Source organism: Castor canadensis, chromosome 8 (assembly GCF_047511655.1).
Source record: "Castor canadensis chromosome 8, mCasCan1.hap1v2, whole genome shotgun sequence".
NCBI lineage: Eukaryota > Metazoa > Chordata > Mammalia > Rodentia > Castoridae > Castor > Castor canadensis.
Window position 1 is genome coordinate 41305887 of NC_133393.1, and position 13636 is coordinate 41319522.

The 13636-nt window shown below is 35.1% G+C and overlaps 1 protein-coding gene across 1 annotated transcript in view; it reads left to right on the plus strand.

The window, feature by feature from the left end:
* Positions 1-13636, plus strand: part of Ranbp9 (RAN binding protein 9) — an 81858-nt gene that overhangs the window by 44860 nt on the left and 23362 nt on the right. The window contains exons 4-5 of the mRNA XM_020176520.2: positions 478-645; positions 5619-5641. Of these exons, the coding sequence (XP_020032109.2) occupies positions 478-645; positions 5619-5641 (191 nt within the window). The remainder of the gene's footprint in view (positions 1-477; positions 646-5618; positions 5642-13636) is intronic.

The window sequence follows — 13636 nt, forward strand, 5'->3', positions numbered from 1 at the left end:
TAAAAAGAAGATGTAAGTGAGGTTTTAATTATTTAAAAGTTTCCCTTAGAAATAACTTGTAAAACCATATGTGCTAATAAAATTTACTAATGACATAGGATGTCTGTAGTTTGGTGTTATATAAGACCACAGATTATCTGAGTTTTACGTTTAAAGCACAGCCTTGAAAAGGTTGCAGTGATTGAATAAGATACAACTCTTCTATGCTGTATTAAAGAGTGTGTGTGTGTGTGTGTGTGTGTGTGTGTGTGTGTGTGATTTCTTCAAGTTAAAGCAGAAGATTTTTGGTACATTAATAAAAGAAATATTCATGGAAAGCATGTTTGCTGTGGATGTCATATAAAATAATTACATAGTGTAATTATGAAATTTTATCTTTATGTTATCTGTTGTACTATTGTGGCTTAATTTACAATGTTAATGAATAAGTGAGGAGCTTTACTTTTCAGTGTAAATATACTGGACCTTTCTCTTCAGGTTGGGATAAACATTCATATGGTTACCATGGGGATGATGGACATTCATTTTGTTCTTCTGGAACCGGACAACCTTACGGACCAACTTTTACAACTGGTGATGTCATTGGCTGTTGTGTTAACCTTATCAACAATACCTGCTTTTACACCAAGAATGGACATAGTTTAGGTACTGAGATGATGTATTGCATGCAAAATAACCAAATATTGTGATTATTGTACTTGCAGCATGATAGTGCAGTTTGCCTTTATAGATAGATACCTCTGGAAATGGTTTCTCTCTTCTTTCCGAGTGGAAGTTGAGAAAATGGTGAAAATTTGTATTCGGTGAAAGCCACTTGGGATACATCATATGAATAGGAGTAACAATAGAAATAACCCCATTATATGAGATGTATATTCTAGTAATAGAAATGCTAAGTGTTTTGCTTGAATAAAGTTTTACCTGAGTAAAACATTTCACAGTATGATCCAATTCTCTAGGTAACAGGTGCTATGTAATTAAAGGGATGTCAGTTGTTAGGCTAGTGTGGGAAACAGTTTCAAAAGGATGGAAGATTCTATTCTTGCAGTAAATGAAGGGCATTGACATATTTGGAGGTCAGACCTGCTAACAGAGACCGCTAAAGAATGGTATCTACAAAATAGTTCTGCGGCAGGTAACATAATTCAACAATAACAAAACTTCTAAGAATAAAAGACAGCTAATTAACATGTAAATGAAAACTTAAAGAAACCTATACATTGTGAGACTAATAAGAAATTGGGGGTTTTACTTGAATATGCATGTGCTCATTAGCATTTCAAATTTAAAATCATGAGTGGTTGTTATATTCCCTTTTCTTAGAAGTTTCTTTTTTGTTTTTAAATTACAGAAGGTGTAAGGATAGCAAGACATACTTTTAGGAAACAAACCACATTTCTTTTGGGAAAATCATACACTTACAGCAAATTTTTGCTACAGGGTAAAGTGAAAAGAGGCAAAAACTCAGTAACCTGAGAAGACAAACTGCTTATGAATAATATTTTAGAAGATACATTGCAAGTAGTCTGGTTATCTATATAATAGATGTTCTTTAATGTAACACAGAAGCTATTTTTATCATTTCATAAATTCTAAATTTCTATCTTCATTGTAACAAGTTTTTGTTTTTGTTTTTTAGTGTCTCAGCATAATAATCCTTACGAAGTTAAGTCATTTTATATTTATATTCAGTTTAACATTTCCACTTTGGTTATTTTAATTCTCAAGTTCTTCTGTTTATCTGACTTAAAGGCTATCTTAGGTCCACAAAAGAGCCTTATATTCTCATAGACAATAATGTTAAAGACACCTTGCAGATTATATGTGAAAGGAGTTAACTGATAGTCTTAGTTAACTTCACTGCTTAAAAAATGTTTAAGATCTTAAACTAAAAGAAGCCTGCTTTTTAGAGTGTAACTTATGGCTCAAAAATGCAAAACAAGACATTGTTAGAAAACCACAATTAGTCCTTTTAACACTCATCTTTTAAACTTTCCAGAGAAGAAATTTTATTTTGGGAGATGAGAAGATCACAGGTGATACAATTTTTTTTTCCTATTAGATTTCCTGAAATATTTAAACTTTTTTTTAATTTGAAGAAATTTGAATCTTTCCATTGAATAAGAAAGCCGTTTTTAAAACCTAAGCTGCTTATTAAGATAAGCGTGTTAATGATAGAATTACATTCTAATTTTAAGCAAATTTGAAATGTTTGATATTATTCATAAGTTTAATAAATATTAGGCAGTATAATAATAGAGATTTAGAGTTCTTTAGTCAGTCTAAACTGACTTGACTCCTGGTTCCTAAGCCATGAAACATGATGTAAGTTATGAAACATTGCTCTGCCCCCCATTTCTGTAGTACCTGTCACATTAAGCTTGTTAGAGTGATTTAAATAATGCACGAAAAGCTTTTCAATCATTGCTGGGTACATTGCCTGTTTTTTATGTCTTCACCAACTTCTGGGTTAGGTGCCAGGGATGCAGAGATGACATACTGGTGAGCAACAGTTAATTCTTCCAGAACATGAGTTCTCTATAGGCTACCCCCAAAATTGCCTCCTGCCTATTTTAAAATAAAAGATTTGTTGGATCACTGCCACATTCATTCATTTGTGTGTAGTCTATGGCTGCTTTCCTGGTACAATGGCAGAGTTAAGTAGTGGTGACGAAGACCGTATGTCCTGGAAAGCAGAAAATGTTGACTGCTTGGCTCTTTACAGGAAAGATTTGCATTCTCTGGTCTAGTGTAGTAGCATCTAAAAGATACAGTGCTTCCAAAGGGGACAATTTCTACCCAAAGGTACATTTTAGTTTCTGTCATGCAAGGCTTTCAGAATATACATTTGCTTACTGTATAAACAGAATTTGAAATATTTTTATTTGAGAAAAGGGAGAAACATTTCAATATACAGAGCAACCTAATTTCACTTTTTACTTTATTTTATTGAATATCATTCATCAGTTGACAATCACATTTCAAAAACCTTGGTAAATCAGAAAATTATAAGTACAGAAAATTATTTTCTGTATAAATGTAAATAGTTAATACCACCTTGCTAAAGTGGCATTATTCTGTGGTTTGAACCATATAGGTTATGTTAGCTGTAGTTGAGAAATGTCCAAAAGTGTTAGTCTATGGAATAATTTCATCATTTTTTTTTTCCTCATTTTTTTTGGTGGTACTGGGCTTTGAACTCAGGGAGTAAGTGCTCTACCATTTGAGCTATGGCCCTTTTTGCTTTAGCTATTTTTCTAATAGGGTCTCACATTTTTGTGCAGGCTGGCCTGGACCACAGTCCTCCTATGAACGCTTTCCACATAGGTGGGATGATAGGCGCATACTGTCATTCTCAGCTTTATTGGTTGAGATACCTTTAGATTTGCGTGGCTGGCCTCAATCCGATTTCTACCTCTACTTTAGCTGGGATTGTAAGAATGAACTAACTTGCCCAGCCTGATTTGAATTTTTTTGTATTAAAGTTCTTGATAAAGAGTGAAAATTTCAATAATTACTGCCTAGGCTGACTGAGGGGTTCAAATGGTAGAGCACCTGCCTAGCAAGCATGAGGCCCTAAATTCAAACCCCCGTATCAAAACAAAACAAGTCAATAATTAACTGCCAAAAATGACTTCCTAAGAAAATATTAATTTAGAATATTACAATATAAAATATTGAGGCATCTAAATTTAGAATATTATTATAAATAGATATCTTTGAGAAAAATAATTGGTCTGTATTATAAAAATAGTATATAGTCATATTTTGTTAAGCTATTTTGTCTCTTGTATATTTTGTACTATTTTTACATTTGGCTCACAGTTTGTGTATTTTTATTTGTTTTTGTGGGACTGGGGTTTGAACTCTGGGCTTCACACTTGCAAAGCAGGTGCTCTTCTGCTTAGGAATTTTGGTGTGGTTATTTTGGAGATAATAACAGTTTCATGAACTGTTGGCCTGGGCTGGCCTCAAACTGAGATCCTCCCAGTCTCCGCCTCCCAAGTAGCTAGGATTACAAGCGTGAGCCACCGGCACCCAACTCCACTGTCACTTAAATGAAATTGGAATGTTTTCCTTGGATTTAAAAAAAAAAAAAACTCCGGCTTTGCTTTCCTTTTAATAAATGAACATGAATCGTAAAAGTCATAAAAACAGGGCTTTGCTAACTACAAAGCATTAGTTGTACATTTTTTAAAAATGCATACAACTTGGGTTATCCCTTATGCTTGGAACCAGAAGCATTTCAGATTCAGGGTTTGTTTTTTTGAATCTTGGAATATTTGTGTACACATAATGAGGTAACGTAGGAATGGTACCCAAATCAAAACGTGAAATGTATTTACATTTCCTATATGCCTTATACACATAGCTGAAAGTAACTGTATACCATGTTTTTAGGGAACCTATGTTTTGTATATGACCCATCACACGAGTTCAGTTGTGGAATTTCATGCTTGTAAGCCTCATGTTGGTGCTTGGGAAGTTTTGGATTTCAGATTAGGGATGTTCAGCCTATAATATTTATATTCATTCAGTGTGTCTTTTAATTTTATTGTCTTAATAGAGTCAGACAGCTATGCTCAGCTTGTGTTTTCTCTTTGTACAGCACAATCATAGAAACTCCAGTGGGAATAAACCTTAAAAATAATTGAACAGAAATGCCCTTATGTTTATAGATGGTTGTCAAGACTGTGAGGTGGTGGTATTTGTGCTGGGGTGGTGTTTTGCTTTGTTTGTTTGAATGTATGTGTAGACTGGAAGAATTGAGATTAACTGACTCAAACCATCTCTTTCCCATTTTTCTAGAACTTAATCTTTTAAAACATATCAATGAGGTACTACAGAAATACTTGGTTTATTTATTATCTTATTTTCAGCTAAGTAATATATTTGAATACTTGAAAGGAGATTATTAAATCGTCACTTTGGGATGCCAGTAGACTTATTCCAGTGACATTGCCTTTGCTCCAGTTGTATTTGGAACATGACTGTTGAAATTACTGTCAAGGACATTCGAGAGCAGTTCTCAACTGGGTAAATCTTTATCCTTTGAAGGAGAATTGATTTTTCTTTTTCCTCAGAGTAGTCAAAAGTTACTTAAGAATGTACATTTATAAGAAACAAATTTTTAAAGAAACAAATTCTATACCTGCCCTTATTCACCCTTTAAAACAGAAGCGCTCTCCTTTTCCTTTTACCTAAACTTATTTTAAAACTAAATCTAAATAAAGATTAAATGATGAGGCTGAATAAAAAAGCTTGAGGATAAGAATTCAAATGTGACGATTTTGCAACCGTTTTCTTATGTGGTTCTTCATGTACCTTTGAAGATATATCTAAAATCATTTTTTAAAATTTGGAGGTAATGACAGCATCCCAGAAGTAAAATGTGTGTTTGACAACAAGGCTGATAATCTTAAATGGGACATCATTGACCCTGACATACGCTAGTGTTACTGAGCAAAAGAAGTCTTGTTTTTGTTTTTTATACTTAGGCTTTAGTTTTTTCTTCTCTTCCTTTGCCATTTTCTCCCTTCCTTTTAGTTAGAAATTGCTTGTCACTACTATCTGCCTTTGAAAAACAGCTTCTAATGCCATTTCTTTTTTCTTTTTAGGTATTGCTTTCACCGACTTACCGGTAAGACTTAATTTTTTAAAAGCAGTTTTGCATTTTTAATTAAAGGAACTATAAAGAGAATAGAACTAAGCATATTGAGATGCAATCTTACATTGCATTTATTTGCCTTACCTAGAATAGAGATCCTTTCTCTAGTCATTTGGTGTGGACCTTCAGAAATTAGGCTCCAAATTGCACTGAATCTTTGTGCACAAAGTAAACTAAATCAGAATTGATTACTTAAAATATACTTGTTTTGTGAATTGAACCACAAAACAAGTTCTACTTGAGCTACACACTTAGCCCTAACATACACTTTCTATTACCACTATACATTTATTCAAAATGTGTTTCTTTGGTATCTTTGGACCTTCAGTGGAGGACTGTGTAAAATTCTAATTGTTTATTCATCCAAGATATGTTTAGGCCTGCATGTGCATGCTCTGTTTGGATTCATCGTTTGGCAAAACAGGCAGTAAAGGTTTCTGCTCTTGGAGCTTACAGTACTTAAGCTGGGGAAGTTAGAGAGTAAGAAGCACATGGAGAAATTGTAAATTACAGCATATTGTAAATGATTTTAAAGTACTTTGGAAAGAAAGTCAGGGGTGGGGAGAGCCTAGGAGTGCCACAAGCTGGACTCTCAATTGGATAAGCTGGTCACCTTTGCTCAAAAGTATGACTCGAGTTTAGACTTAGGATGGAGCAAGGGAGTAAGCCAAATTGATATATAGAGCTAGGGTCTTACCAGCAGACAGAAGTTAAGAAGAGGTGGTCATACAGAGCGTGCATAGTAGGAGATGGTCAGAGGTTATGATTGGGGTAGTGTTGGAGTAGGTCATCTGGATCTTGTAGGCTATTGAAAGAACTTGGTTGTTCACTCTGAGTGAAATGCAAACACATTGCAAATTTTTCTTGTTATGGTATAATTTCAGTTTTTTAAAGGATTACACTAATGGCTGAGTTGAAAAACAGACTAGGATAGAGAGTAAGGGTAGTAGCAAGAAGACATAAAGAACCTGTTGCAGAAATTAATAGATGGGATGATGGTGACTGTCAGTAGTAGAGGTTTGATTCTAGATGCTTTTATTTATCAAATCTAAGACACTATCAGTAGTTACAATAGCATGATATTGGCATTAAGTTGAAAACAATAAATTATTAGACAGTGCTTTTCTGTCTATTTGAACTTACTGAGTGATCTCTTAGGTTATCTAAGCATTGTTTGTTTGTTTATTTATTCAAGCATTAGCTCCTGTTGCATGTCTAAAAAGGATGAGCTAAGCAATATAAATGAAATAAGGTGTTCCCTAAGCTGCTTCTTATTCAGAGTCCATCCTTTTAAACCACTTTCTTAGAGTTGATGTTTGTGCTTTTTCTACATGATGCTGCCCTTCTGGCATCAAAAACATTTCTTCGAGTTCTCCATTATGTCTCTATGATTCTCTTCCAAGCTGCTGATCACATTGTGCACATTTTGATGCTATCATTTTCGTAATTTTACAAGAATGTGATATAAACCAAAGGCTTTTTTTGACAACTAGGACTCTGATACTCCTTTCTCAGTTTTTCTTAAGTAGGTTATAGCTTACAGTGTTTTAGAGGTTGCAGTTATCCAGCTGTTTAACTAGAAAAAAAGTTAAGTTCCAGAGTTTTACAGAAAGCTCATTCTTCAGTATTGCTTGTGTAGGCAGTGACTATTGTGTGACAGTTGGCTGACCAGTAGCGATGTAGTGCCATCAGTTATATGACATGTTGTAGTTTCAGAGATTTGAGAGCAATGATGGATGACTAAGCCAGAGAATAGAGAACAAACCTATAAGATCGTTGATACTCCTTAAGAAAATCCTGGAGGAGGGTCAGAAGAAATAAAAATTATAATAAAAAATGACTTTTTTAAGCTAAGGAGAGTGTGGACTATGTAGCTCAAAACTGCTCACCAAGAAGCATTTAATAAGCAATGATGGAACAAATGTTCATCTTTTAGAAGAAAATATAGGGTTAGTATTTTATCTTACATTTTCTACTAAAATATGTTTCAGATGGATATTTAAAAAATCCAACTGAGAATGGGACTGGAGGTGTGGCTCAAGTGGTAGAATGCCTGCTTTGTAAGCATGAAGCTCTGAGCTCAAAAAACCCCAGTGCTCTGCTCCCCCACCCCCCCCAAAAAAGAAATTCAGCTAAGAACCAAAATACTTTGGTAATGGATTAGATGTAATTTGACTTTAAGATGGTGGGATTGAGGAATTGAAAGAGTGAAGATAGGAAAGATACAGAGAATGGAGATAGGGTCATTTATTGATATGGGGAAAGCTCTACATAGGTGGAACAAGTTTTTTTTGTTTGTTTTGTTTTTTTGTCCTTGTGTGGGTCAAACCCAGAATCTAGGTAAGCACTTTTAACACTGAGCTGTACCTCCACACCCTCTCCCCCCCCCCTTTTTTTTTTAAGAGACAGGTTTTACTATGTTGCCTAGTCTGCCCCAAATTCCTGGACTCAAATGATCCTCCTGCCTCAGCCTCCCCAGCAGCTCGAACTATGGGTTTCCTAGCCACTGTGCCTGGCTTAGTGGAGCAAGTTTTGAATGGGAAGATGAGTAATTCATTTTGGGATAAGTTGAAGGTCAAGTTGGCAGTTGGATGTTCAGGTCTGGAACTAAGCAGATTATCTGGGTTTGTGATGAAAATTTGGGAATCATTGGCATTTAGATGTTACTTAAAGTCATAAAACTGGTAGAGATCTACTAGGGAGTGTATGCAGGCATAGAAAAGAAGGTGGGCCAAGTACTGTGTTCTAGGACATATTAAATTTGTGAGAAAAGGAAGAGCCAGCAAAGAGAAACTGAGAAGCAACAATCAGTGAGGTCAGGGGGAAGATCAAGATTTGATCCTGAAAACCAGTTAAAACTAGTTATCCAGATTCTCCATCATATCAAGTGCAATGCTATATAAGATAAGGACTGAGAATTAACCATTGTATTTAGCAGAGCGGAGGTCACTGATGACAGTTTTAATAGAGTGATAAAGAAACCCTGATTGCAGTGGATTTAAGAGAGAATGGAAGGTAGGAGGCAAGGGTCAAGTGGCCCTCCTTTCAAATCCCAATGCTGTACACACACAACACAAAAGAGAGAGAGGAAGAATAGGAAAAATTATAGATTGGACAACTTTGAGGAACTTTGGCTGCAATGGAGAGTAAAGGAAATGGGGTAATAGCTTATGATTTTAAAAATGGGGTCAATAGAAACAAAAAATGTTTAAATTAGATTTTGCAGGACATTTGTTTTCTGATAAACGATTTACTAGCAAGCAAAAAAGTTGGTCAAGTCTAGACAGGAAGAGTACTGTAGTATTTGAGCATGGTGGCTCATTCCTGTAATCTTAGCTACACAGGAGGTGTGAGTAGTCTGTGGCCAGCCTGAACAAAAATGCAAGACCATATCAGAAAAGTAGCTAAAGCAAAAAGGGGCTGGGAGCAGAGCTCAAGTGGAAGAAAACTCAATACCACAAAAAAAAAAAAAAAAAAAAAAATCCAACCGAACAAAATGTCACAGAATTACTTTTGTGATCTTATCCTTGAGTAAATGTGTGTTTTGAGAATATTGGCTTTTGAGTAGCGCATTCATGGTGACAACAGAATGGCAGAGTATGCAGGTGTAGGTTGCAGTAGATGGGTTGATTGGGTCCTTAGCTGTCGCAGGGGTTTTGGTAAAACGACTGAGATTCACTTGGAGTTGGTTGCAGAGCTTTAGTTGGCTGTTTTTTTTCTCTTGTTGGCACTGAGCGTGTAAAACTAAACTTGTCAGAATGAGCTGTGTTGCTGCTGTTATCTTTTCTTCTGTTGGTAAATTGAGTAGTGGCCATTTGGAAAGGCTTAATTGGTTGTAAAGATGTGGTGGTTCTTATAGGTTACTTTTCATAGTGTTTCTATGTATTTTTCATTTTTATGACTGTAAAATCCTTTGGGAGTTCCATGTGCTACACCTAATTTTTTTACTCTAAGAGAGAAGTTAGTCTTTTCCTTAAAGGAGCCATCGAGAGAGTGTACCTAAAAGATTTCTCCTGAGCTAGTTGCAGCCTTGAATCCTGGGAGAGTATGTTTGCAGAAAATCAGTTTACCTAGATTGTATTACACCATTCATTGATCATAGTGTGTTTATACAGCTCTGAAAACCTTAAATCATTTTGAATATAGTTTTTCTTCTCCAGCTCACCTCATCAGTTTGAGAAGTGTCTTTAACTATCAGCTAATTTAATTTGAGATTAGTTAATATGTTTCCCCTTTTTGTAGTGTCTATTCTCTATCTTTTTTTTTTTGTGGTAGTGCTGGGGATCCAAGCCAGGGCCTCATACATGCTATGTAGGTACTCTGCCACTAAGCCACATTGGCAACAGCTATTCTCATTTAAAATAATGCTACTCTCTAGTTTTAAAGACTGGCTTGAAATCTGTTTTTTATAGATAATTTGTTTTTATTTTTCACGGAGAGAATTATTTTAAGTATAATAGGATAAGACTATGCTGTTAAATATAAATTTTATTAGCTTTCGAACAATTTCTAGGCTAAAAATATTTTTAGTGTCTGCCGTTATCTTTCACAAGTTAGTAAGATGTTTTCCTATCCTTTTCATAAAGATTTAAAAACTAGTATCTAATTCTGATAGGCAAGAATTATGTTTACTTTAGGAAAAGATTTCATGAACATCTGTGATCTAGATGCATGCTATCACCTGATGGATTCTTGAAAACATGCTACATGAAAGGAGCCAGTCACAAAACACATGGGGTGTAATTCCACTTATATAAAATGTTGGGAATGTTAGACAGCAGGTCAGTCGCTGGCAGGCGTGGGGGCTTGAAGGGGACTGGCTGCTACTGATAGAAATAAAAAAGCCAAAAAATAGTGAGGATGGTTGCTCAAGTCTGTAAATTTACTAAAAGACCCATTGAATTGAGGCTGGGGTTTTGTTTTAAATGTAAAATTTAGCAAGATGAAGAATATGTCCTTGATCCTCCCTCCCAAATTCTTCAATTTTAAGGCTCAATAAATGATATAAAATTATATACTAGCCAGGCTGAAGGAGAAGGATGACTTGAACTTAGGAATTTGGGGCCAGCCTGGGCAACATAGCAAAACTCCACCTCAAAAACAAACAACTTTCAGTGAGACAAAACTGACTTGATACCATTTCAAGGGTTTGAAAAAAAAAAAAAACCTTTCTGAATACAGAAGTAATGTTTAGTGTTGAATATTTAAATAAGAAATATTTATAAATTCAGAAATGTACAAAGAAGTTCCTCAGTATTCCAGTCCTTTAGCTATTTACAGCTGTTTTGAGTATATGTCCTTCTTGAACTTTCTAAGACATGTAATACCAGTATTACAAACCAGTATGTTTACTAAACAGATGGTGTCGTAATATACAACATAACCTATAGCTTGCTTTTTTCACTTAGTAATACATATTGAATATCTTTCTGTATCCACATACACATTTTATTCTGTTATTTTTGCCTGCTTCACAGTATGTTATTTTACGAATGTACTGCCACGATTCATTAATTCTAAAATACAGACATTTCCATATTTTAACATTTCTGAAATGGGAATGCATTTTAAAATGTGTACCTGTCAGAGTTGCATTTGCAGAGCATTTTCTTTCTTTTTCTTTTCTTGGCAGTACTGGGGCTTGAACTCAAGGCCTCATGCTTGCTAGGCAGGGACTCTGCCACTTGAGCTACTCCACCAGCCCAGAGTATTTTCTTATACTGATATATGGTGCATCTTATTGGAATCTAAGGTTTGGTGAATGTGGTCACCCATCTGGACTTTTTTTTTTTTTTTACCATTGCAAATACTACAGGACATAATATTCTTGCATGTCTTTATTTTTCTATAGGATTAAACTCTTGTAAGTAAAATACACTTGTTAATTGGAATAGAATTTTCACTTTCTTTTTTAAACGACAATGTTGTTAATGGCGCTGGTGTAGTCTGTGATCAGAAGAATTCCAAAAAGAATTCATGGCAGGACATGTGGGTATAAAGGGAGTTTATTAAAAGTTAGGGAAGAGAGATTCAAAAGAAAGCATGTTGGGGCCCAAGTGGAAGCCACAAGCCCAGAGAGCATTTCTGCTCTCCAGGTGCTTTTAAAACCTATGATAGCCTATGGGAAGGGGTAGACCAGATGATTCTCATAATCACTGAGTGTGCAGGGGGTTCCCGGCCAGGTGATGGTGGTTCCTGAGCCAAAGCATGGTTAATTTAAGATGTGATACTGTTTTTATGAGTCCCAGTCTTTCTCTGCTTCAATGTTAGTTTATGTTTCTGTGTATAGTAGACAAGAATTTTTTTTAACACTCATCAACATTGGGTATTCTCAGTCTTTTAAATCTTATCTTGATGTGTAAAAGAAAAAAAAACCCTTGTTTTAATTTGCATTCTGAAAATTGAGGTTAAGTGTCTCTTGTGTTTATTGTTCTTCTTTATTTTTTCTGCTAAGATTTGAAAGTTTGTTTGTTTTTGTGAGACTAGGGATTGAGCCTGGGGCTTCACCCATAATACTGAGCTATCCCACAGCCCCCTTGAACTAGCTAGCACTTTATTGACCAAAAAATGGCCTTTCCCTCTATTGATGTGTTTAGCCTTACATGCTTTTGTTTTGAAAGTATCTTGTAATTCTGTATTGGTTTTAATAGAAAGCTCACTGAATTAAAAGTAACAAGTTGTCACTTTCTTCCTTTATGTAGTGTCATTAACAAGATATGTGCTTTTAGATTGTGCCCTTTAACTCTGTCTCAGCTTTCCCATTGGTGAAATGAGAAGATTGTACTTTTGTCTTAAAATTCTTCTGAACTTGTTAGTTCTGTTGGTTATTGAGAATATTGAGCATATTTTGCTTTATCATTCTTTTCCATAATCGAGTAGGACTTTATATTTCTTGATATTTGACACCTTTTTTATGTTGTTTCTGGTTTGTGTTTCTTGGTCCAAATTTTGTGTTTGTTTGTTTTGTGGTACTGGAGATGGAACTCAGAGCCTTGTGGCGTGCTAGGCACACACAGAACCCTGAGCTACATCCCCAGCCCTAACAGTTTTTAAATACATCCTTTTACCTCTTTGATGTGAAATCCATTTAAATGTCAGTCAAATAAAAATTATCTCTTTTAATCTTTGCCTTGTGTTGTACTGAGAGTACATGGGACTATTAAAGAAATAAGGCATAAATACAAAGATTGAAGATGTGGTAGGTTGGAATGGCTGGAATAAAAATCAATCCTGTATTCAGTGTCAAATAAACCTGTGTTCTAATTCCATCTCTCCTACTTGTTAGCAGAATGACCATGAGCAAGTTACTTAATCCGTAATTCTCTGTTTTGATGTCTTTGTAATAGTAACCATTCACAGAATAATTATAATGATTAGACCCTCAGTAATACACTCTTCTTTAGATTAATAGCTAATCAGTGATAGCGCCAAAAGGATTCTTGCATTCTTTGTATATTTGAAGCTACTACCGTTATGCTTGACTGTTTAGCATTGAAATTTTGCAGTATATCTGAATTTTTCTGAGTCTCAATATTTACATTTGTTCTTTTTCCTTCAAAATACGTACATTTTAGGAGTTTTTTTCTTCCTTTTTTTCTTTTTTACTCCCACACCCAGCTTTTTATTAGTTGAGATGGGGTCTCATGAACTCTGTGCCTGGGGTGGTGTAGAACTGTGATTCTCCTGATCTCTGACACCCAAGTAGCCAGGATTGTAGGTAGCATGAGCTTCCCTGCCTGGCTAAATATTTGTTTTTATATAGTGATTTCCCACTATGACTGTGACCTGGTTAAAGTTAAGTTCTTACCACTTTCCCGTTGTAAAGGGAGGCTTGCTGAATGTACATTTCATTTACCAATGAAAATAGTAAGTTTAAAACATGCCTAGCTAGGAATGCACTTTATGAGAACTAGCTTTAATGTGCAGTTTGTAGAAATGTATCAAATAAAAGCTGAGCTTAATTTGAGT